The following is a 25,157-nucleotide window of genomic DNA, read 5'->3' as shown; positions in this document are numbered from 1 at the left end:
TCTTCAGGTGGGTGGTGCGCGTGCTGCACCAGAATTGAAGACTGTGGGTACCCAGACTCCCAGTTGGGATAACAGACCCCCTTATGCAGTACCGGGCGGTTCGCAATACCCAAAAGGGTTGCCTCCACCGGTGCTGCCTCCTGAATGGTTCAAGTAAGCAAAAATGCTTTAATGTTTGTAAATAGTTACTGTTCTACTGTTTTGCTGCTAAACCCGTTTAGGGTTAACTCTTAAAGGGATCCCTTTGTTGACCCGGGATCCCTACTGCTTTTTGGTTATTTTCTATTCTTTTCCTTTGTTATCAAGAACTGCCGCCATCATGAACAGTGCATGATACAAACTGCTTGTAAATAGTTTGCACCTTCTTAAAGGTGCTCCCTACTGGTTTTACTTAAAGAAGGACTCTTTGCGAAGGTACCGCACCGGAGCCTTTGCTGAGTATGGACTGGTAGCTTGAGAAGATGTGCTACCTCATAAAGACTTGGTCCCCTCTTAAAGGGGATGTTCACTTGTGTACTTAGAGAATGGTATTGCTTTAAGACAGATAGATAGCAATAATGTCTTGACCAAAAGGAAAATGATGATGATGCTTACATGTAAAAGTTATATGTATCCAACTAGTTGATTGTAAGAAATGTTTGATAATGTTGATAGAAAAATGAGGACAGAAAGTGAACCCGTACGGGTTGGTCAGAGAGTTCCCTTAGGAGCCATGTAGGGATGGCTCAGTGATTTCAAACTGAAAGTAAATGTTATGTTCTATACTGTGTATAGTAGTTGAAAAGGCAGTAGGCCCGGGCTGAAAGGGGCAGTCCTGTAAAGAAAGGAGAGGCAGTAGGTCTGGAGCCTTTAGGACAGGCGGTCCTGCAGATTTAAAGAAGGAGAATGCAAAAAGTTAATTAACCTTATACTGTGTTATAAGAAGGTCTTTTGTGGAGGCAGAGTGTACGTCCTTAAAGACAATGTTAAATTATTGTTCAAAGAATTTGCACTGAGTAGAATACCCGGTTGGGTAACAGGAGTTGTTTATAGCCTGTAATTTAAAATGGTTAACCAAGTTTGTAACGTTAAAGTGTCCTCACCTCCCATAAAGGGAAGCTCTGTTCAAGTATACTTATTGTTATTGCACTCAACAAAATTGTATGTCTTTTTGCTAACCTGTATTGTTGTTTTCTTCCCAGTCCAGGAGTACTGGATTTAACCGGGGGGGAGTGCAGCGCCCCAGAGTCCTGGTCATTGCAGTACTGTGGCTCCGCCACTAAGGGGAGCTATGGTACGCCCGATGGCACTGAAGGAGTTCATCTGACCAGGTATCACAGACACCAATATATTTCACAGCCGGGCCTCCAGGGGGAGCTAAGGGTTCTATTCATTAGGCCACTCCTCACATACTGGTAAAACTGGGGGTCAGGCAGGAAGTTAGAGAGAGAAAGCTGACTGGGTTGGAACCAGGCAACACCTTGTGGCAGAGGGTGTTGTGGGGGAAGATTCGGTAGGGCCCCTGTCGGGGGTGGGATCCTGACAGAGGCCTGGCAATTGAAGAGAACGTAACGGGACCGTGCCTGCTCAGCATAGCGGCGGTGCCCAAGGAAGGATTAGAAGCGAGATAGATTGTGCTGAGTGAGAAACGAGATCAAAGCAACAAGGAGAATACCAGTAGGAGTCGTGCTGTGAGACCGAGGCAACATTCTACTGAGGCGCACAACCGGCGGCCGGAACGCCGAGGAAGTATTTATTAATCTAGCTTCAAGCAATACTTCAAACCAACAGCAGGACAGTCAGTCATAGGCAGGCTGTCTCACCTAAATCACCTACGAAGACATAGGGGGCAACTTGTGGAGAGGGGCGACTCTAGGGTCCCGGAAGAGCTCCGAGCCTACCCGTCATACGGGTGCCGTCCTAACCGTAACATCAGGGAGGGACGGAAGATTAGCAGAACATCATCTAATCGAGTTGTGAGGGAACTTAAGAAACAGACACAACAGTTGTGGGGACTTTCCGTAAGCACAGCAGGGAAGGACCGCAACACATAGCGCTAGCAGGAAGGCACAGATTTCCACCTGCAAAGAGAACTCTGGAGGTGCCATTGGACCGGCCGGACTTGCGCAGCCTGGTTAACCGTATTCCGGATTGAGGACCCAGAGATCTTCAGTAAAGAGGTAAAGAGACTGCAACCTGGTGTCCTCGTTATTTACTGCACCGCACCACCACCACCATCTTTATCTATCACTCATAGTACGTCGCCTCCCCACCAGCAGGGTCACGGACCGGGCCTAGCCACCATGACAACTCCAGAACAGAGACTCAGAGGCCCGGTACCGGGTACGCCTCGGCCCTGCGGCGGTGGGGGCGCTAGTTACATGTAACTTCCTCTTCCTGTGCTGATCTCCGTCATAACCGTTGGGTGGGACAGTGCATCATTTATGCTCCACCTTTGTAAAAACGGAAAAGATGGCACCTGGAGTGAAGTGTCCACCTGTTCCATGTCTACTGCCAATTGTCCTCAAAGTATCTGTTCTTCTTTTGCAAGTACAATATGGGTAACATCCGCCCCTTCCATCTTCCATTCTTCTCATGGATAACCAAATGAAATCTGATCTCCCAGATGGTCAAACAAAGGCCCATCCTTCTACCAGGTTTGCAAGGGTTGTCCACTCCTTAGATGTTGATGACCTATCTGCATGAAAAGTCATCAATATCAAAATAATGGAAGACCCCTTTAAGGCTTGATAGTCAAACTCAACTCAATAATTCCAATAAAACCACTAAAATATACATAAATACAAATACATCTTCCATATTAAGAATAGGATTAATTGATTTATTCGAATTCGCAAAGTTGCATCTTGTCTTTCACCTTTTCTCTGGCATCATAAATGTGGCGCAGCATCTTGAAGATTTCTCTATTCTTCTCCATCTCACAGCCTTTCCTTGTAAAAAGAGGTTAACTTGAGACATTATAAAAGTCTGTTCTCGCTTCAGAAAAGGAAACCGGATTAGTTCCATACTGGGTGAGCCAACGCGAGCACATCTGCTGAGCGTTATTTCACAGGAGGGGGAACGAATTCTGGTGAAATTCGAGCAGCTGCTTTCTACTTGTTGCTAAATCTACAGCGTACCAGCGAGGTAGAACCATTGTACTTACCAGTGATTCCCAAGGACCCAGTGGTAGAGAAACATACAGAAGTTATGTTATACCTGGTGTCCGAAAATATTCTACAGTGGCATGTAAAAGTTTGGGCACCCCTGGTCAAAATTACTGTTATCGTGAACAGTTAAGCAAGTTGAAGATGAAATGATCTCTAAAAGGCCTAACATTAAAGAAGACACATTTTCTTTGTATTTTAGGCCAAAAAAATACTGTCATTTTTTACGTTTTAAAAATTATAAAAAAGGAAAATGGGCCGATGCAAAAGTTTGGGCACCCTTGGAGATTTGTGTGCTGAGATAACTGTGACCAAGGTTTCAGACCTTAATTTGCCTGTTAGGGTTATGGCTTGTTCACTATCATCAATGGGAAAGACCAGGTGATGCAAATTGTTAGCTTTTTAAAAACCTTGCCTCCTCTATCCTTGCGCCAAAAACAGCAGCCATAGGTTCTTCTGAGAAGCTGCCTAGCACTCTGAAAATGGTGGAAGCCCACAAAGCAGGAGAAGGCTATAAGAAGATAACAAAGCGTTTTCAAGTTTCCCTTTCCTTAATTCGAAATGTAATTAAGAAATGGCAGTTAACAGGAACAGTGGAGGTCAAGATAAGGTCTGGAAGACCAAGCAAAATTTCAGTGAGAGCTAGGGAACTTCAGAAAGATTTAGCAGAGTCTGGAGTCTCCACAATGGGCCATTAAAACCACAAATTTTGGTTTTCTGCCTCCAGTTGCTTTTTGTATTTAGTTAAATAGTGGTCTTGTGCTGTACATGATATCTGAAGTCAGTAACTGGTTACAGTGGTCACATGGATGTATGAACATAATTGCTGCAGATTAAACCAGTTGGACCATCAGAGTGTTAGCAATGAGGCATCAGGGAATTATAGAGGAGAGTTTTGTTTGTTTTTTATATTTTAGCACATTTCTCATTGTTTTTTATTTTAAATATCTCACCCAGACCTAATTTTCCACTATACCTTTATAACATTTGAAGCTTCTTTTTTTTTTCAGATCTTAATATCATAAAAAGAGAGCTCTGACATCTATGGCGAGTCATTTAAGGGTTTTTCTGATGTTCTTTAATAGGATTTTTTATTAGGTAAAATTGCAGAATGATGGTAACAATAGACAACTTTGCTATTTACTTCTTATTAAAAATCCTCTCTGTTCTCAAAAAATTGAGATATTTTCAATTTTATTGGCCAGCTACCTCTGCAGTCCATCAATGGTGATCGGTTTGTTAGGCAAGGAGCGAAGGGTTTGCATGCTCTTTCCAAAGGAGCTTGTAAGCACTGCTCTGAATCTGTCTGGAACCGGCCAGCTTCAGTGCTGCAGAAGCATATGAGAATGCACAGTTCAGACTGGTGGCACGATGATGTTTCTGATCGAAACTGTCAAGAAAGCAAGAGAATACTGATCCCAACTTGCAGGAATCCAGGAGGTTGTGGACCGGTGCGTTCCTGAACTGTCAACCCCTTATACACAGCTCAGCAAGCAAGGTACTGGTAGATCGGAATCAGATAAAACTGTGATTTTATCAAAACTACAGCAAGCAGCCCAATAAGTGATACATCACTCGAATCAATGTCTCTTTACCTATATCATGTCGCTCTCAGATGGGGGAGAAAGCGCAGTGGAGATTTACTAAACTGCACATTAATTTCCTTTGTAACAGACACTTGTGACCCATGCTACTGGTTTTCCCAGTTGCATCACCTTTATTTGTAAAAATTGTAAGATATCAGACTTTAAACATGTATTTTATATAAAGCGCAAGAACTGAAGAATTTCAATCAGGAAATGCTGTCAGGCCTTGCCACCAGCCAGCAGATTAATGTCTTGTGTACCATTGTCTAACATGAGAACAAAACAGATTAAACATCATGTAAATTAGGAACAGTCACTGGAAAGAAACAATTAAAAAGCCGAGAGAAAGCTAATTCTATCATCTGAAGCACAGTGGTCGAATCCAGATACAATGACCCTAGGAGTGCGCTGGTTCTTGCATTTCTTATTTTCTGCTTCGTTATGACTTTTGCCACTATGCACCACTTTGAATGCAGAGTTGCAATTTACAGAACTTAGAAGGAATTTAGACAATGGTTTAAGGTGCTTTTGACTAGGTTTTAATGGCCTTCATCTAGTACACTTTTTTTTGTATATTCTAACATCCCAAGGATAAAGTTTGGATCTAGTCCCATGATTAAAAATCTTCAAAGCGTCACGGTAGACACAAAATTTGCCAATCTAATGGAGAATATACCTTGTCCACTGATGTACCTGGATGAGGACATTGTGTCTTAAGGTATGGAGAGTGTATCGGAGCACATTGGAAGCCATCGACTGAGGGACAAATATTGGTGATAAAGGGTCACAACTTAGTGAAAGTTTTTGTTAAGTGTTTTATAACACAACCATCTGTCAAGGATGTAACATCTGAAGATCTAATCCCAAAGTTCTTACTACCTGATGGAAACTCTTGCCATATAGTTATCGTGAAGGTCTTACTCAAGATCTAAGGGTCCATGGGAGATTCCTACAGCTCGAAGAGAAAGAAGATTTTCGTATCGGTAGACTTTAAGCAAGCAATTGTCATAAGGTGCCATAATTAGAAGATGTCCTCAAGAAGATCTTATCTATGAGCAAGAAGACTGGAGAAGAATCTTCCACCGCTTTAGTCTATTCAGCCATTCCATAATAAGTGGCCAACGTATGTTGCTTCCAACTTCTTTTTTCTACATCGCAAGCCAAACCAAAATCTAAGTCTGACGACTTGCTCTGACTCGGACTCTTCTGCGTTGCAAAGACATGCCGACCGGCTGCTTTCCAAACTTCTCCATGATCTCTCTAATCCGTGCCAGGTTGGATTTGGCTAGGGTGAAGTCACATCGTGTGGCTCCCATCTCGTATCCCACAGCACAGTTCTTGGTGGAAGGCGTAAAGCCATCGGCTCGAGCCGTGACCGCATATTCTCCTGGATTCAGAAGTCTCCAATAATCTCCATCACTTGCTATATTCCAAAGAAAATAAAAAGAAGAGCAATCTTTAGTGGCAGAACGAAAAAGCATCACAAAGATTCATTTTCTGAATTCCTACATAAAAGTGATATAAAAGGCGATCATCTAAGTTACAAAAATAACAACAGCTTTAAAACTGTACGTTGCATATTTTGGGGAAAGTGCAGCAACTGAAAAATGCTAATTTCAGTTTCTAAATTTTCGTTTTGGAGTAAATATTCTTTACATATTATTAGTTTGGGTATGTATTTTTTCCATTTTGCTATGTGCCTTAGAGGAAAAGGTTGGGTTTTTCAATTTTTGCTTCCTTTATCATTTTTTCTAAATATTTTTTATTTTTTTTTGGTGCATTTTTTTATTAGTCCCCTTAGGGGACTTGAACCTGCTACCACTTGATACCGTATAAAATATTGTGAAATTCTATATCATTGCAAAGTACTGTAAAATTATTTATTATGTTTTGTTTATAGAGCACCATTATATTCCACAGCTCTGTCCACATTGGGGGCTCACAATCTAGATTCCCTATCAGTATGTCATTGGAGTGTGAGAGGAAACTCACACAAACACGGGGAGAACATACTCCTAGCAGATATTGTCCTTGGTGGAATTTGAACCCAGGACCCCAGTGCTGCAAATCATCAGTGCCAACTTCTGAGCCACCATGTTGCCATGCTGGTCTACTAGTCTACTACGGTGTGCTATGAAGCCAGTGGATGGACTTAATAGGAATAATACCATAAACATCTTCCAACAGAGTATCACAAAATCCCAATTTTTTTTTTTTTTAAACTGACCCTCTCATAGCACTGATCTCAGGATATGACAAGAGGAAAGCTAAAGAAGGACAGATCTGTAAACCACCGGATGTATTGCCATTGCCATTGCCCAGGAGAGAGCAGAGCACCAACATGAAGGTGGTAAGTATTGATTGGTACTCTTATGCTATAGATGTCTCATAGGTAGAGTGTCATTTGACCAGGCTGGTGGCTGCATATAACTACAGACTGAATGATACATAAGTGCATGCTACTCTCCATTTTACTCCAATCGCAGATATGGGAAGACCCAAATTAGAAGCGACTGAACCTCTATTTAATCTATACTCATCCATTTGTTATGATAGTATAACAACTCACTTAGGAAAAAAGGTAACACTCTACAAACTGCCACTGACCCTGACTGTCCCTGTACAGACTAGAGATCCTGACCCTGCAGTCCCTTGTGGTTCTTGTATGAGCAGACATGGCCCTAATCACAGACTAGACCAGAGGTGTCAAACTGCATTCCTCGAGGGCCGCCAACAGGTCATGCTAAGGAAATCCTGAAAACATGACCTGTTGGCGGCCCTCGAGGAATGCAGTTTGACACCTCTGGACTAGACAATGGAAGCTCAGACTTATCCTGCCTGAAAGGCAATCGAGTGCTTCACGGTCCTCTTAAAAAAAACAGAGAGCAGAGTGCAAATTACCTACATAAGGGAAAGTGTGCTGAAATAGATAGATCCCAGAGTGAATAAAACAAAATACAAAATAAATGATTAAGCACATGCTGTTAAATGATATGCTGCCTACTTTCTAAAAAGAAACAGAAGATAGGTACAGAGTAAAGAACATAAACAGCAAAGAGTTAAACCCTAGCTGGTCTTCCCCTGACTGGCTTCAACTACAGCAGTATGACTGAACACCAAAATGAGACTATCACCAGCAGGAAAAACCAGCAGGGGGAAAATGTATAAAGCGGCACCTAAAAGGTGATAGGGCAGACAAATGAGTTAATGAAAAAAAACTGTCATCCTAAAATGACTGAAGCCAAGATAACATAAACTAAACACTCAGAGAAAGGTGTATATGCTGTGGCAGAAAAGCCAACCATAAAGTGCAGGTTCAAGGATTGGAACCCAGATGCAATTTTGCTCATTATAAAATACTAAAAAACAAAACACCAAAACAAACAGATGTGGGAATGGAAAGGTAGATTCTAGGACATATTTCGTCTTCAGCTCTCTGAGTAAGACAATGCTTCACTACTTTTCTATGGAAAAAATAAAAACCAGAAACAAGCGTGGGAGAGTTAAATTAGTGCTTAGGTTCCAGGTGCTTTACCGTGAATGAAGACAGCACAGTAATGACCTGCACATACTAATTGTGGAAAGGTGCTTACATTTAACGTTAGATAAATGTTGATCAAACCTACTGATGTCAGGGGGAACATCAATCAATTAATGTGTGTGGGGTTGTCCTGACTCTCCCCTGACAGCAGAAATGGTCAGGCTGTTGGATTTCGACATGCCCAATCATTTTGTTCTCGCCAGAGATAAGCCTCCTTATTGAAAGCACATGCACAGTAAATTGGCTACTGCAAAACGTCCTGTGGCTTTATATCTCACTGGTTGTTTTTATGGAAGTCATTGTTGAATAACGATCCTCTTTAGTTTTATGGGAGCATTAAGCAATCTGCAGCCAAAACACTGTAGCTCCAATTAATACATGAGCTATCCCCCCTGGTAAAAAGGGTAAGAATCACTTGAAGAGAATTTGTATCAACTCCCCTCACTGAAAAATGTAAATCAATCAATCTTCCATCTGGTATTCCTGAGCAATTAGCATTACCATTCATATGCAAATTAGGCATTAAGTGCTCTGGGCGTGACAGAGCACTTTCTAAGCCTATCCCTCTTGATCTGGTGCAGATAGATAACGTTTAAAAAGCATCAAAAGGAAGAAAAATCCCAAATCTGCAAGATCTACCCAACATTTCTGTCCGCACTACATCTAATGCACTTCTACAACTTCATAAAGGAGGCCTTGTGACCTTTTATTTTTTATTTTATATCTTTTTCCAATATTAAGCGTTTTGCAGAGTAATGCCGGCTTTGGTTTTTAATATTATTGTTATTATTTTTTCTTCTAATCATATACAATTTTCTCTCATATGATAAATTACATTATTTTATCAATAATTGATAATAATTAAACAATACTTGTATATTTCCTGCATGTGCAGAACAGGTGATCACAATAATGTGGAGTTACTTTATAAAAAAAAAAAAAGATCGTAAGGCACGCTCGTGGTTTGTCCAGTATGTAGATATCTCACGTGCCTTTTTATCCTTTCATCTTCTTCGTTCCTTGATATTAGAAAGCTTTTTACGGACATCAATCAAAGAAAGCAATGTATTGCAGCATTGCTATGTCAGTCTAACTATGCAACAAAAGGGTCTTGAAGTGAGCTACAAAGGAAGCCGTCTGTGCCAGAGGTGGGGTACAGGCGGGGTGGGAGGATGAATATAGCTTTCCATAAGGCAGAGTCATTAAAATGTGAGACATTTCCAGAGAAGTTGTAACTCCAGGTCCCGGGAGTCCTGAAGGTCGGAAGGGTAATAAGCTGTAAGAAATGCTTTCACGTGCCAGCACAGGCATAACAGGGATACAGTTGTGTATCCTAGCAAATATTAATAGGTGTAGCTTGGAAACTGGGAAGTTCAACTATTGCAAGGGGCACGGATAAGGAAGCCGGACTGGGGGAGAGAGCTCTCGGAAAAATCCATATAGTAGGTGTGGGTCCACTATAAATTTATGGCATAGGTGCAAACGGGGGCCAAGGTTGGCATTGCAGCAAGTGTTAAACTTTCTATGCACAGAGCCAGTAACTAAGGATAATCCATATAAATGTTAGGACCGCTAGCCTCATCTCTAGGTAAATAGCCTGCCAATGCAGAAGTTAGGTGATGGCACCAGAGACCAAGGCGTGCCTTGTGCCATATGATTTTTCTGGGATTCTCTCCAATTGACCTCTAGAATATGGGCCAGCAATGAAGTCGGGCCACATTAGTAATGTTGGTAAGAAATCACGAGAAAATATATTACCTAGAGATGAGACGGACCAATTTGCGAAACCCTGGTCCAAGATCCAGGTCACTAGATGAGATGAGAGGCCCGCGAATCCCTTACCTCACGGAGTCCCCCGATGTGGCTTTTGATTATCCATAGCTGGCATCATATTGCAGGAATAATTTCGCACCAGCCCTGAAAAATCAAATTTCGCGCCAGACATTAAGAGATTCATGGGCCTCTCATCTAGCTACCAGGTACCACTGACCTTGACTGGAGTCCCACAAATTGATCTGCTATTACCAACCAACTGGAAGACTTTGAGATTGACTTAAAATCAGTCTGTTGTCCATGACACTCATACAGTAATGTCCTCTTTTGGCCTTTTTGTGGCCACCAATAGACAGGTCTGAGCACATATCGTATTGGTGAGTAGCAGATTTCAGACATCAGTAGTCAGCTCCATCATCTACACAAAGAACCTATCACTACTATTTCTTTCCTCCAGGAAAAGTGTCCCAGTCACGAGCTGCAAACTGTCTAAATGACTGACCTGTACGTATATCATGATTGATGCCTTCCACAGATATTATTGCATTTCCTATCCCACGTCCATATATATCTCTCACAATTCCTTTAATTCCACGGTGGACCTAAAAAAAAATGAAGAATTACTGGACTCATTTCCTACATGTATTTAACGGAGAAGTGTCATGAGGTCACCATGTCTGTTTTATTTGACCTGTGTGCATGACATTATGCCCTACATACAAATCTTTGGGGACCCCTGCAGAACACCAAGTGATATCTGGTGATTGCTCTTATCTAAGCATCCATTTCCAGTGGGAGTTACATGTGTAACTTGTGTAGACCCTTTAGTAGGTCCTGGCTGAGCAATTTAGCAAAGAATCTATTTGTTAAAATCAATTCTAAAGCTTGGCCATCCATAGTAGATTTCAATTTCAGCATGACCAGATGACCATCATCCATCTCTCCACTGCCAGCAGATATCAGGGTGATAAAGATCAGACAGTTGGATTTCATACGCTTGATCCCATTGCTCGAGGGTAGCAGCTGACGCTAAAGGAGCAGTGGCTTATTGCCACTGAGAACACATGCACTCTCAGATGAGCGTTCAAACCAACAGTTGCAGTCATGGCCGAAAGTGTTGGCACTCTTGAAATTGTTCCAGAAAATGAAGCATTTCTCCCAGAAAATTATAGCAATTACACATGTTATGTTATACACATGTTTATTTACTTTGTGTGCATTGGGACAGCACAAAAACACAGTGGGACAAAAGGGCGAATTGGACATGATTTTAAACAAAACCTCAAAAATGGGTGGAACAAAATTGTTGGCACCTTTCCAAAATTGTGAGTAACCAACTTTGTTTCAAGCATGTGATGCTCGTTTAAACCCACTTGCGGCAAGTAACAGGTATGGGCAATATGAAAATAACACCTGAAACCAGATAAAAAGGAGACAGGTTGACTCAGTCTTTGCAATGTGTGTCTGTGTGTGCCACACTAAACATGGAGAACAGAAAGAAGAGAAGAAAATTGTCTGAGGACTTGAGAACCAACATTTTTGAGAAATTTCAACAATCTCAAGGTTACAAGACCATCTCCAGAGATCTTGATGTTCCTTTGTCCATGATGCGCAACATAATCAATATGTTTAGAACCTATGGCACTGTAGCTAATCTCCCTGGATATGGATGGCAGTGAAAAATTGATGAAAGGTTGCAACACAGGATAGTCCAGATGGTGGATAAGCAGCCTCAATCAAGTTCCAAAGAAATTTGAGCTGTCTTGCAGGCTAAGGAAGCTTCAGTGTCAGTGTGAACTGTCCATCGACATTTGAATGAAATGAAATGCTATGGCAGGAGGACCCAGGAGGACCCCACTGCTGACAGAAACAAAAAAAAAAGCTAGACTGCAGTTTGTCAAAATGTACATGAGTAAGCCAAAATCCTTCTGGGAAAGTATCTTGTGGACAAATGAAACCAAGATAGAACTTTTCACATCATTTTACTGTTTACCGAAAAAAGAATGAGGCCTACAAAGAAAATGACACAGTACCTATAATCAAATATGGTGGAGGTTTAAAGATAGTTTGTGGTTGTTTGCTGCCCCTGGCAGTGGGTGCATTGACTGTGCGCAAGACATCATGAAATCTGAAGATTACCAAAGGATTTTGGGTAGCAATGGAGTGCAGAAATGAAGAAAGAATTCCAGCTCAACGAGGCGATGAAAAGTAAACACTTGGTACTTTATTCACTTCATGTCAGAAGCAGAGGATAAGACATCAGCACAATACAATAAAAACACTATCTACGCGTTTCAGGTGACAGGGCACCCTTAATCATGATGCTTCTGACATGAAGTGAATAAAGTACCAAGTGTTTACTTTTCATCGCCTCGTTGAGCTGGAATTCTTTCTTCATTTCTGGCCTCCTCACGCCCTGACACAGCGTTTCCGTGCTCCGAGCTTCCTGGGATAACGACTATGGTGAGCTGGACTTTTCTTTAGCAATGGAGTGCCCAGTGTCAGAAAGCTGGGTTTGCATCCTAGGTCATGGGTCTTCCAGTAAGACAATAACCCCAAGCATACTTCAAGAAGCACCCATAAATGTTGGGAAATAAAGTGCTGGAGAGTTCTGAACTGGCCAGCAATGAGTTTGGATCTAAATCCCATTGAACACCTGTGGAGAGATCTTAAAATTGAAGTTGGAAGAAGGCGCTTTCAATTATGAGAGCCCTGGAGCAGTTTGCAAAAGAAGAATGGTCCAAGATTCCAGTTGAGAGGTGTAAGAATCTTGTTGATGGTTATAGGAAGCGATTGATTGGAGTTATTTATCCCAAACTGAATGTAGCAAAAAAAGCAATGGGGAAAGGAGAGTCAGCTCACAAGGACGTAGTAGCACGGTTCTTGCTGTGAATCTCGCACGGATGAGCCCGGGATCCGGCTGTAGATCAGGAAAGGAAGAGGAAAATACAGCGAAGCAGCAGGTACGTGTGATTAAAATCCAAGATTTATTGCAAACTTGTTAAAAAATACAGTTCCTGGCAGTTCCTCCAGTGGCTGTACAACCTACGCGTTTCTGCCTTACTCATAGTTATAGGATTTGCAATAAAGTTTAATCACAAGTACCTGCTGCTTCGCTGGATTTTCCTCTTGCTTTCCATTTAATCCAAAGGGTGTGCAACCAAATATTAATTTGAGGGTGCCAACAATTTTGCCCGACCCTTTTTGGGGGTTTTTTGTGAAATGATGTCCACCTTGCCTTTTCTCTCAGTTTTTTCTGTTGTTCCAATACACACTGTTGTTCCAATACACACAAAGGAACTAAACATGTGTATAACAAAATGTGTCACTGCAATAATTTTCTGGGAGAAATACTTCATTTTCTGAAACAATTTCAAGGGTGCCAACACTTTCCTCCATGACTGTATCTTTCATGGCAGAACCTCTTTAATGTCTTCTACACTGGAATTCCCTGCCCATCATCAAGGAACCCAAATGGTCAAAACATATTTCGATCCCCACTTTGTACTGATGAGGGGCAGTATCCCGAAACACAGTGTCTGCAAATTGAGATTCTGGTTTGGCTATTATCCTAAGTCATGTGACAAGGCTCATTAAAGGGTCGACATTGACTGTTAGGATTGCTACTTCCAATAGGTGGCACTAGAGTTCTAGTCCTCTTCCTCTCTGAAGAGACAATTTGCATATTTCCACCAGTACGAAATAGTTTCTTAAATCCTCCCAACAGTGAGACTGGACTTTTTTGCACAATATAGATTCAATGAATTAATTTTTCATATTGCTCTAGTTTAAAGCTCTCGTCATGAGTGTAGCAAGGCGTCTACCAAATACGTGTTTTCCTATTTTCGTGTCACTCAACAAGCAACGGCCCCATTAGCCCTTGTGTCTTCATACCAGCAAGAACAGGATGCTCCAGTTAACCTATACTGGTAACTTTTACACTACCCATTGGTTGAGACTCCACCTACCCCACAAGTGTCCCTGGTTATCCCCCTTTTGCAAGTTCCAGTATGGTTCATGTCCAATGTCATGATATCTCACACCCTCTTCTCTTGTTACACAGCATACAATATTGTCACACTGATACAGATTTTATTTATTTGCTTGGTATAATACTAGGTTACTTGTCCTTGAAATTTATAAAGATTTTCAACTTTTTTATTGAAATTTCAAATAGGAGCATTAAAAAAAAAATGGGGGGGGGGAATATAGAGAAGACTTGCGTAGGGAGCCAATCACACAGACATTTTATACCTGTGATGCCTCCACCTTTATTTGGGCCCTGCTGCATCCCGTAGTGCACTAATATTGTGTCTTGGTGTTGGTATACACAGCTGCCTTTTTTCTGAGATGTTTTTTGAATTTTATTTCCTTTTTGGTGAGTTGCTTTAACCCCTTACAAACATATAAGATTATAAGATACTAGTACGTCCTATGCCGGCTCCCTAATTTTGATGCGGGCTCGCACACTGAGCCTGCAACTTTCTTAGTAGATGATGGCTGATTTCACCAGTCATCATGTGCTTCTAACAGCCTCAGATGGAGAGATGCTCTGCCCACTTATTAAATGCTGCTATCAATCTCTGACAGCGGTATTTAACATGTGCCTATTGGCAAACCCGTGATGTGATCAAGGAGCGACTGTGGATTACTATGAAATCCAGGGTCTTCTGAAGACCCTCATACCCATAATTATGAGCCGGCGTTCATAGGAGATTAGGATTTTCTTTATACGCTGATGCACTGCTATGTATAGCACAAGCATCAAACAATTGCAATTTCAAGTCTGATAAAAGGACAATTAAATACAGTAAAAAGAGCTTTTTTTGTTTCTCTGCTTTTGTAAAAGTCAGATCTATCAAAATATAAATTAATCCAGTCAGTAAACTGCGCAACGAAGAAAAAAAGAAATGCCAAAATTACATTTTTTTGGACACTACATTGCAATAAAATGCAATAAGAGGCAATCAAAAAATCATACCTACCACAAAATGGTATCAGTAAAAAAAAGTCAGTTCAGGGAGCATAAAATAAGCCACAGTCCCATATCGTGAAAATTGAAAACGTTACGGGTCTTGGAAAATGGCAAAGTTTTTTTTTCACCATTTAAATAAAAAAAAAAGTATACATGCTTAGTATCTACATAATCATACTGACATGAAAAATTATACTGCCAGGTCAGTTTTACCGTATAGTGAAAATGGTAAATAAAATACTCCGATACTTCATCGCACTTGGAATTTTTTTCCTGCTTTTAAGTGCATCACTTGATATAATGAATAGTGTCATTCAAAAGTTCAACTCGTCCCGCATACAGCAAGCGCTAATACGACTATGTGGATGGAAAAATAAAAAAGTTATGGGGAGGGAAAAATTAAAACAAAAGAAAAAGGAAAAATAGCCCAGTCAAGAAGGAGTTAAAAAATACTTAGGGGATTTTTACGTTATAGGAACAATTACTTTTAGATATTTTGTTTAATTCTATTTTTTCAAAAATAATCGCCTTTTCACAATTTTATTTTTTTACTACTAATTTGACTTCTAGTCATGCCAAATATATTATGACTTTTGCAGCATTTATTTGCTATTTTTTTCAGCCTTCATGGTTTGTTTGTTTGTTTTTTGCTGTGGTCAAAAATATAGCCGCGCTTTTTATTATCCAGATGTTTTCGGGTAATTCATTATTTATGACTTTTTTAAATGTTTCAAATTTTTTGGGCGCAGTTTTACTCTGGTAGCCGAAAACAGTACAAAGCCGGTCGAATTTTCTGTTTTTTGTGCAGTTGAAAACTAACACATGACATTTTAATGTTTATTGAAAGGGTCAAGTGACATTTTATTCAAAAAAGGCTTAAAAATAAAAGTAAACAAACCAAGAAAAATGTTTTGTGTGAAATTGTGTGAATTGTGTGAAACTCATCAATTATGCACAATTTTCCTCAATTTGGTGCAAAGTAGACGAGAGAAAAAAATAAAAAAAATCATAAATTGATTAAATCAGGGCAATATATTGTACAGACACATTAGGAATATTTTAAAGGACAAGACACTAACCTGTTCCATGAAGACAATTAAGGACTCTCTGTTATTCTCCCACTGTTCTGCCAGGTCACTTGTATGCGGGTATTTGTCACAGTCTAAATATATGGAGATCTCAAAGCAGTTGGTATGTAAATAGCTGAAATCATTAATACCTAATAATAAGAAAACAGGCATCGGTCATATAAGAAACAAAGTCCTACAATATAGAGAAGATAAAGGAAAATTAGAAAAAATATGGCAATTGTGGAAAAATAAATCACTGAAAAGGTAGAATAATCTTTGGTGAATCTATACTTATAACAGTGCTCAATTTAATAGTATCAGACATAATGTCTCTATAACAGTGCCCAATATACCGTATATACTGGAGTATAAGCCGACCCGAGTATAAGCCGACCCCCTAATTTTGCCACAAAAAACTGGGAAAACTTAATGACTCGAGTATAAGCCTAGGGTGGAAAATGCAGCAGCTACTGGTAAATTTCAAAAATAAAAATAGATACCAATAAAAGTAAAATTAATTGAGACATCAGTAGTTTAAGTGCTTTTGAATATCCATATTGAATCAGGAGCCCCATATAATGCTCCATACAGTTCATGATGGCCCCATAAGATGCTCCATACAAAATACGCCCCATATAATGCTCCATACAGTTTATGATGGGCTCCATAAGATGCTCCGTATTAAAATATGCCCCATATAATGCTGCACAATTGTTGATTATGACCCCATAAGATGCTTCATACAGACATTTGCCCCATACAATGCTGCACAAATGCTGATTATGGCCCCATAAGATGCTCCATAGACACATTTGCCCCGTATAATGCTCCACAAATGTGGATTATGGCCCCGTAAGATGCTCCATAGAGATATTTGCCCCATATAATGCTGCACATGGCCCCATACAGATATTTGCCCCATATAATGCTGCACATGGCCCCATAAGATGCTACATACAGATATTTGCCCCATATGCTGTTGCTGCGATTAAAAAAAAAAAAAAATCACATACTCACCTCTCAGGCCCCCGGCACTTGCTATATTCACCTGCTCCCCGTTCCACCACCGACCACCGCTGCGTCTTCTGCATCCTCTGCACTGACGTTCAGGCAGAGGGCGGCGCACACTAATCGCGTCACTGTGCCCTCTGACCTGAGCGTCACTGCAGAGGATGCGGAAGACGCAGCGGCGCCGATGGTGGAACAGGGAGCAGGTGAATATCGCGCACTGCGTTATACTCACCTGCTCCTGGTGCGGTCCCTGCACATCTTTTCCCCGGCGCCGGCAGCTTCTTTTTGTAGTGAGCGGTCACATGGTATCGCTCATTACAGTGATTAATATGCGGCTCCACCCCTATGGTAGTAGAGTCGGGTCCATATTCATTACTGTAATGAGCGGTACCATGTAACCGCTCACTACAGGAAGAAGCTGTCGGCGCCGGGGGAAAGACGTGCAGGGACCGCGCCAGGAGCAGGTGAGTATTATTACACAGCCCCGCTCCCCCTCCCCTGCCGACTCCTGGATATGACTTAAGTATAAGCCAAGAGGGTTACTTTCAGCCCAAAAAAGTGGGCTGAAAATCTCGGCTTATACTAGAGTATATACGATAATAGCATCAGTCATAATGCCTCTATACCAGTGCCCAATATAGTAGTATCAGACATAATCTCTCTATAACAGTGCCCAATATTATTATTATTTATTGATATAGCACCATTGATTCCATGGTGCTGTACATGAGAAGGTGTTACATACAAATTACAGATATCACTTACAGTAAGCAAACTAACAATTACAGACTGATACAGAGGAGCGACGACCCTGCCCTCGCGGGCTTTCATTCTACAGGATGGTGGATATGGAGACAATAGGTTGAGGGTTGTAGTAGCTCCGGTGTTGGTGAGGCGGTAGCTTCAGTAGTGGTGAGGAAGCAGCGGGATCAGTGCAGACTGTATGCTTTCACGAAGAAGTGGGTTTTCAGGTTCTGTCTGAAGGATCCGAATGTGGTTGATAGTCGGATGTGTTGGGGCAAAGAATTCCAGAGGATGGGGGATATTCTGGAGAAGTCTTGGAGGCGGTTGGGTGAGGAGCGGATAAGTGTGGAGGAGAAAAGGAGGTCTTGGGAGGACCTGAGATTACGTGAGGGAAGATATCGGGAGATTAGTTCAGAGATATATGGAGGAGACAGGTTATGGATGGCTTTGTAGGTCAGTATTAATAATTTGAACTGGATATGCTGATGGAATGGGAGCCAGTCAAGAGATTTACAGAGAGGGGAAATGGAGGAGTAGCGAGGAGAGAGATGAATTAGTCGGGCAGCAGCGTTAAGGATGGACTGGAGAGGTGCAAGGGTGTTAGTAGGGAGGCCACAGAAAAGGATGTTGCAGTAGTCGAGGAGATGATGAGGGCATGCACAAGCATTTTAGTAGATTGACGGTTGAGGAAAGGACGGATTCTGGAGATATTTTTGAGCTGGAGGCGACAGGAGGTGGAAAGAGCTTGGATGTGCGATTTGAAGGACAGGGCAGAGTCAAGGGTTACTCCGAGGCAGCGGACTTCCGGTACGGGGGAAAGCATGATGTCGGTAATTGATAGGTCAGGTATGGAAGATCTATGAGATGGAGGAAAGATGATGAGTTCAGATTTGTCCACATTGAGTTTGAGGAAGCGAGAGGAGAAGAAGGAGGATATGGCTGATAGACACTCCGGAATTCTGGACAGCAGAGAGGTGACGTCTGGGCCAGAAAGGTAGATCTGAGTGTCATCAGCATAAAGGTGGTACTGGAATCCATGGGACTTAATGAGTTGTCCCAGTGTGCCAAGTGTGTAGATTGAGAAGAGTAGGGGTTCTAGAACAGAGCCTTGGGGGACTCCAACAGAGAGAGGGTGGGATGAGGAGGTAGTGTGGGAGTGGGAGATGCTGAATGTGCGGTTGGAAAGGTATGAGGAGATCCAGGATAGGGCGAGACCTTTGATGCCAAAGGAGGAGAGGATCTGTAGTAGGAGGCAGTGGTCAACTGTGGAAAGAAGAGGACAGGTCTAGAAGAAGGAGTACAGAGTATTGACCGTTAGCTTTGGCTGTAAGTAGGTCATTAGTGATTTTGGTCAGGGCTGTCTCAGTTGAGTGATGGGGGCGGAAACCAGATTGTAGATTGTCAAAGAGCAAGCTAGATGAAAGGTGGGAGGAAAGTTCAGCGTGGACGTGCTGCTTCAGGAGTTTGGAAGCGAATGGGAGCAGCGATATTAGGTGATAGCTGGACATAGCTGTTGGGTCGAGGGTTGGCTAAAAAGGATAGGCGTGATTGTGGCATGTTTGAAAGCAGAAGGGAAGGTGCCAGAAGTTAGTGATAGGTTGAAGAGGTGGGTTAGGGATGGGATAAGTGTGGTGGTGAGGTTGGGTAGGAGGTGGGATGGGATGGGGTCAAGCGCACAGGTGGTGAGGTGCGATTTGGAGAGGAGACAATTAAGCCCCCCTTCAATGATCTTGGAGAGGGAGGTTATGGGGTTTGGGCATTGGTCTGGTATACAAAGGGGTTGTGGTGGTTGAACAATGAAGACTTGCCTTGTTTGGTCGATCTTATTTTTAAAGTGTGTGGCAAAGTCCTCAGCAGAGATGAGGGAATTTGGAGTTGGCAGTGGGGGACGGAGGAGGGAGTTAAAGGTTTTGAATAACTGTTTGGGGTTGTAGGATAGGGAGGATACAAGGGTTGTGAAGTAGGCCTGTTTAGCAGAGGTGAGAGCAGATTTAAAAGCGAGTGTTGCCTGTTTGAATGCAGTGAAGTCATCTTGCGAATGTGTTTTCTTCCAATGCCGCTCTGCAACCCTCGACATTTGCCAGAGCTTTTTAGTGGTGCTTTTGTGCCAGGGTTGTCTATTGATACGTCGCACTCTGCCATGAACGAGAGGGGTGACCGTGTCAATAGCTGATGTGAGAGTGGCATTGTAGAAAGCAGTGGCAGTGTGTGTGTCGTGGAGTGAGGATATGGATGCCAGTGGTAGGATAGAGTCAGAGAGCGTGTGGGAGTCTAGGTGTGCAAGGTTTCTGTGGGGGTGCGCATTTGCTGGACATAGGTGACCGGTGAGGAGGACAGGGATGAGAAGGAGATCAGATGGTGGTCGGATAAAGGGAGAGGGGAGGTGGTGAAGTTAGATAGAGAGCAGAGACGGGTGAAGACCAGGTCTAGGGTATTTCCGTCTGTATGGGTGGCTACGGAGGACCACTGAGTAAGTCCAAAAGATGAAGTAAAGGACAGAAGTTTGGAGGCTGTTGACTGAGGGGTATCAGTGGGGATGTTGAAGTCACCCATGATGATGGTGGGAATGTCAGCAGAGAGAAAGTGAAGAAGCCAGGTGGAGAATTGGTCAAAGGCAGTGTCTGGGCCTGGAGGTCGGTATATGACGGCCACTTGGAGGTTGGAGGGAGAGTAGATGCCGACAGAGAGGACTTCAAAAGAGGGGAGGATAAGGAAGGGTAGAGGTGGGATTGGGTTAAAGGTGCAGTTAGAAGAAAGGAGAAGACCCACTCCTCTACCATGTCTGTTGCCGAGACGAGGGGTGTGGGTGAAGTGGAGGCCGCCGTAACACAGCGCAGCAGGGGAGGCGGTGTCAATATAACAGCATAAGTCATAATTTATCTATAACAGTGCCCAATGTAATAGTATCAGTCATAATGTCTCTATAACAGTGCCCAATATAATAGTATCAGACATTATGTCTCTATAACAGTGCCCAATATAAAAGAATCAGTCATAATACCTCTATAACAGTGTCTGATATAATTGTATCAGACATAATGTCTCTATAACAGTGTCCGATATAATTGTATCAGACATAATGTCTCTATAACAGTGCCCAATATAATAGTATCAGGCATAACGTCTCTAAAACAATGCCCAATATAATAATATCAGACATAATCTCTCTATAACAGTGCCCAATATAATAATATCAGACATAATCTCTCTATAACAGTGCCCAATATAATAGCATAAGTCATAATTTATCCAATATAATAGTAACAGACATAATGTCTCTATAACAGCGCTCAATATAATAGTATCAGCTGAATTAATAGAGCTATATAAGCAAGTAAAATAAAAAAATAAATGTAGCAGTGCCCAATATAACAGTACCAGCCATAATGTCTCTATTACAGTGCCCAATATTACAGAAACAGATATACTTCCTCTACAACCATGCCCAGTACAATAGAAGCAGGCATAATGTCTATATAACTCCAGTCCCCAATGCCCACCAACAGATCATCTATAACAGTGCCCAATATAAAAGTACCAAACATAATGCCTCTATGATAGTGCCCGATCAGTGTCCCATAGTGTGAGCCACCAATGCCCCTTACACAACCCAGATCCACATGCTTACCTTTTTGCTGTTTAAGGCCGGCGTCACACTGGCGAGTTTTACGGATGTAAGAGCGCAGAAAATACGTCCGTAAAACTCGCAAAATAAACGGCACAATTATTCTCAATGGGGCTGCTCTTATCAGCCGTATATTACGGTTCAGTATTATACGGCTTTCTACGGCCGTACAAAATCGCAGCATGCTGCGTTTGTCAGCGTATTGCGCAAAAAAATCGCCAATGAAAGTCTATGGGGGCGAAAAAAATACGGGTTCCACACGGACCAGCAGTGTGACTTGCGAGAAATACGCAGCGGTGTTAGTGAAAAGTCGGTAATTCAATTGCCGGCTTTTCATTTCTCCTGCCTAAACCCGACAGGATATGAGACATGGTTTACATACAGTAAACCATCTCATATCCCCTTTTTTTTGCATATTCCACACTACTAATGTTAGTAGTGTGTATGTGCAAAATTTCAGCGCTGTAGCTGCTAAAATAAAGGGTTAAATGGCGGAAAAAATTGGCGTGGGCTCCCCTGCAATTTTCTCCGCCAGAGTGGTAAAGCCAGTGACTGAGGGCAGATATTAATAGCCAGGAGAGGGTCCATGGTTATTGGCCCCCCCGTGACTAAAAACATCTGCCCCCAGCCACCCCAGAAAAGGCACATCTGGAAGATGCGCCTGTTCTGGCACTTGGCCACTCTCTTCCCATTCCCGAGTAGCGGTGGGATATGGGGTAATGAAGGGTTAATGCCACCTTGCTATTGTAAGGTGACATTAAGCCAGATTAATAATGGAGAGGCGTCAATTATGTCACCTATCCATTATTAATCCAATTGTTTGAAAGGGTTAAAAAACACACACACATGATTTAAAAGTATTTTAATGAAATAAACACAGCGGTTGTTTTAATATTTTATTGCTCTCTCAATCCATTTGCAGACCCTCGCTTGGCAAAACAATAAACCCACAATATACATACCTTCTGCTGACCCGTCACGTCCCACGAGGTAATCCATCTGAAGGGGTTAAAATAATTTACAAGCAGGAGCCCTGCAAATGCAGCTGTGCTCGTGCTTGTAATTCAGCGGCGAATGAAGGAAATGTAGGTCATTGACCTACATTTCCTTCAGTCGCGGTGATGCGCCCCCTGGTGGATGTCCTCATATGACCTGGAGCGTGGGAAAAAGTTCCCAGGCTGCAGTTCATGAGAACATCCAGCAGGGGCGCATCACCGCGACTGAAGGAAATGTAGGTCAATGACCTACATTTCCTTCATTCGCCGGGGAATTACAAGCACGAGCACAGCTGCATTTGCAGGGCTCCTGCTTGTAAATTATTTTAACCCCTTCAGATAGATTACCTCGTGGGACGTGACGGGTCAGCAGAAGGTACGTATATTGTGGGTTTATTGTTTTGCCAAGTGAGGGTCTGCAAATGGATTGAGAGAGCAATAAAATATTAAAACAACCGCTGTGTTTATTTCATTAAAATACTTTTAAATCATGTGTGTGTGTGTTTTTTAACCCTTTCAAACAATTGGATTAATAATGGATAGGTGTCATAATTGACGCCTCTCCATTATTAATCTGGCTTAATGTCACCTTACAATAGCAAGGTGGCATTAACCCTTCATTACCCCATATCCCACCGCTACACGGGAATGGGAAGAGAGTGGCCAAGTGCCAGAATAGGCGCATCTTCCAGATGTGCCTTTTCTGGGGTGGCTGGGGGCAGATGTTTTTAGCCACGGGGGGGCCAATAACCATGGACCCTCTCCTGGCTATTAATATCTGCCCTCAGTCACTGGCTTTACCACTCTGGCGGAGAAAATTGCGTGGGAGCCCACGCCAATTTTTTCCGCCATTTAACCCTTTATTTTAGCAGCTACAGCGCCCAAATTTTGCATACACACACTACTAACATTAGTAGTGTGGAATATGCAAAAAAAATGGGGATATGAGATGGTTTACTGTATGTAAACCATGTCTCATATCATGTCGGGTTTGTGAAGGAGAAATGAAAAGCCGGCAATTGAATTACCGGCTTTTCACAGATATCGCGCTGTAGTAAATATAAATACAGACTATATATATATATGTGTGTCTCAATGACATATATATATACTGTATATATGTTTTCCCGAACATTTGAGCACATAAATCCATTAGATGTCGGTTTTGCAAGCCTGCGAGAAAATATCGCAGTACGAATGCCATACGGATTACATACGGAGGATGCCATGCGCAAAATACGCTGACACACCCTGCCTACGGATCACTATTTTGGGAACATTTCTCCGTATTACGGCCGTAAAATACGGACCGTATTGTCTTACGCCGAGTGTGACGCCGGCCTTTAGGCTGCGTGTCCACGTTCAGGATGCTAAGCCCCGCCCCCTTTTTGGACGCGATGATGCCGGATGTGTTAACTGTACACATCCGGGATCATCGCCCCCCTCCCATAGCGCCCTGTGTTATGCCTTGCGGGGACGCTGCGTCCCCGCAAGGTGTACGGACATGCTGCGATCTGAAAAGACGCGCAGCATGACCGAAGTCGCAGGCCCGCCGCGTGCGGGTTTCCACACATAGTGGATACGGGATTTCAAAAAATCCCCTCCACTATGCTGGAACATCTGGACGCTGCGTGTTTGACGCTGCAGCGTCAAACACGCAGCGTTTACTGACCGTGGACACATACCCTAAGAGTTCATTTACATGGACCGTACAATGACCCCCGATCGGTGAACCTTTAACAATCGGCGATTGTTTAATAGCCTGTTTACACAGGCAGACTGCAGTAACAATGTGAACTGAGCAATCTGTAATAGATCCCTGTACATAGGCCGCCGTGGTTCCTGGTTACACAGGATGATGATATTTTACACTACATAAAATATCATTTCACCCGATAGACGAGTGTTTTGTTAGTGCACCGGGTGACCAGCAGCCAGATTACATGGCAAGATAATCAAGAAATGGGAATTTTTAGTAGCATTGATTCACGATTATCTTTCGGTGTAAATGCAGCTTTAGTCTATGGAAGTTACTAGCCATCAGCTCCACACAGGAGAATGAACCCTTAGCTGATCATATAAATATAATCCCATTCCCCACCACTGTCCTGCAGATCCATCTGCGGAATATAGGCTGTTGTAATTGGCTACATGTAGATTGATAATAATAATAATAATAATAATAATAATAATAATAATATAAGAGAATATTGGCATTCTTAAATAAATATGCCAAAATGTTAGAAATACTATCGAGTTCACTATTTAACAAAAAAGTTTGCAAGTTTGAAGCATTTTCCAACTTCTTTCACAATTCTGCAGCGATTTCGTAAACACGTGTAATGCAGATGAAGGCTAATTCAACCCAGTCCAATTGTTGGCATTTTATTACATCTTTGTTGCAGTCCATATGTTTGTAATAATAGCGGCTATTTACACCACCATTACATGTAAATCAAATTTATGGAGGGAAATTTCCATTTTGTCATTTCTCTGCCCGGATTCTAGAATGCAGCTAATTTCATTGACTCACCAGGTGGTCCTGTAAACTACAGCATTTCTTTGTCTTCCTTTGTTTCTTTTTGTTTGTTCCTCATTGTACGGCTTGGAATTCATTTACTATGAGTCCTGCCGCCTATAAACCACCCATTAACTGGGAGACGTCCCAAAAAGCATGAAAATGGAAACTTA

At 42.2% G+C, this 25,157-nt stretch overlaps 1 protein-coding gene across 1 annotated transcript in view; it reads right to left on the bottom strand.

Annotated features, from left to right (window-relative positions):
• Positions 1-5,871: 5,871 nt before the first annotated feature.
• The window catches only part of CPXM2 (carboxypeptidase X, M14 family member 2), an 85,141-nt gene continuing 65,855 nt past the window's right edge, over positions 5,872-25,157 (bottom strand). The window contains exons 13-15 of the mRNA XM_077258469.1: positions 16,101-16,240; positions 10,549-10,648; positions 5,872-6,155 (exon numbers count right to left, since the gene is read on the bottom strand). Coding sequence (XP_077114584.1) covers positions 5,905-6,155; positions 10,549-10,648; positions 16,101-16,240 — 491 coding nt within the window. The 3' untranslated portion in view covers positions 5,872-5,904. The remainder of the gene's footprint in view (positions 6,156-10,548; positions 10,649-16,100; positions 16,241-25,157) is intronic.

This window comes from Ranitomeya variabilis, chromosome 4 (assembly GCF_051348905.1).
Source record: "Ranitomeya variabilis isolate aRanVar5 chromosome 4, aRanVar5.hap1, whole genome shotgun sequence".
In the NCBI taxonomy this organism is placed as follows: Eukaryota; Metazoa; Chordata; class Amphibia; order Anura; family Dendrobatidae; genus Ranitomeya; species Ranitomeya variabilis.
The sequence above is the reverse complement of the archived record's forward strand: the minus strand, read 5'-3'. Positions and strand labels throughout refer to the sequence as shown.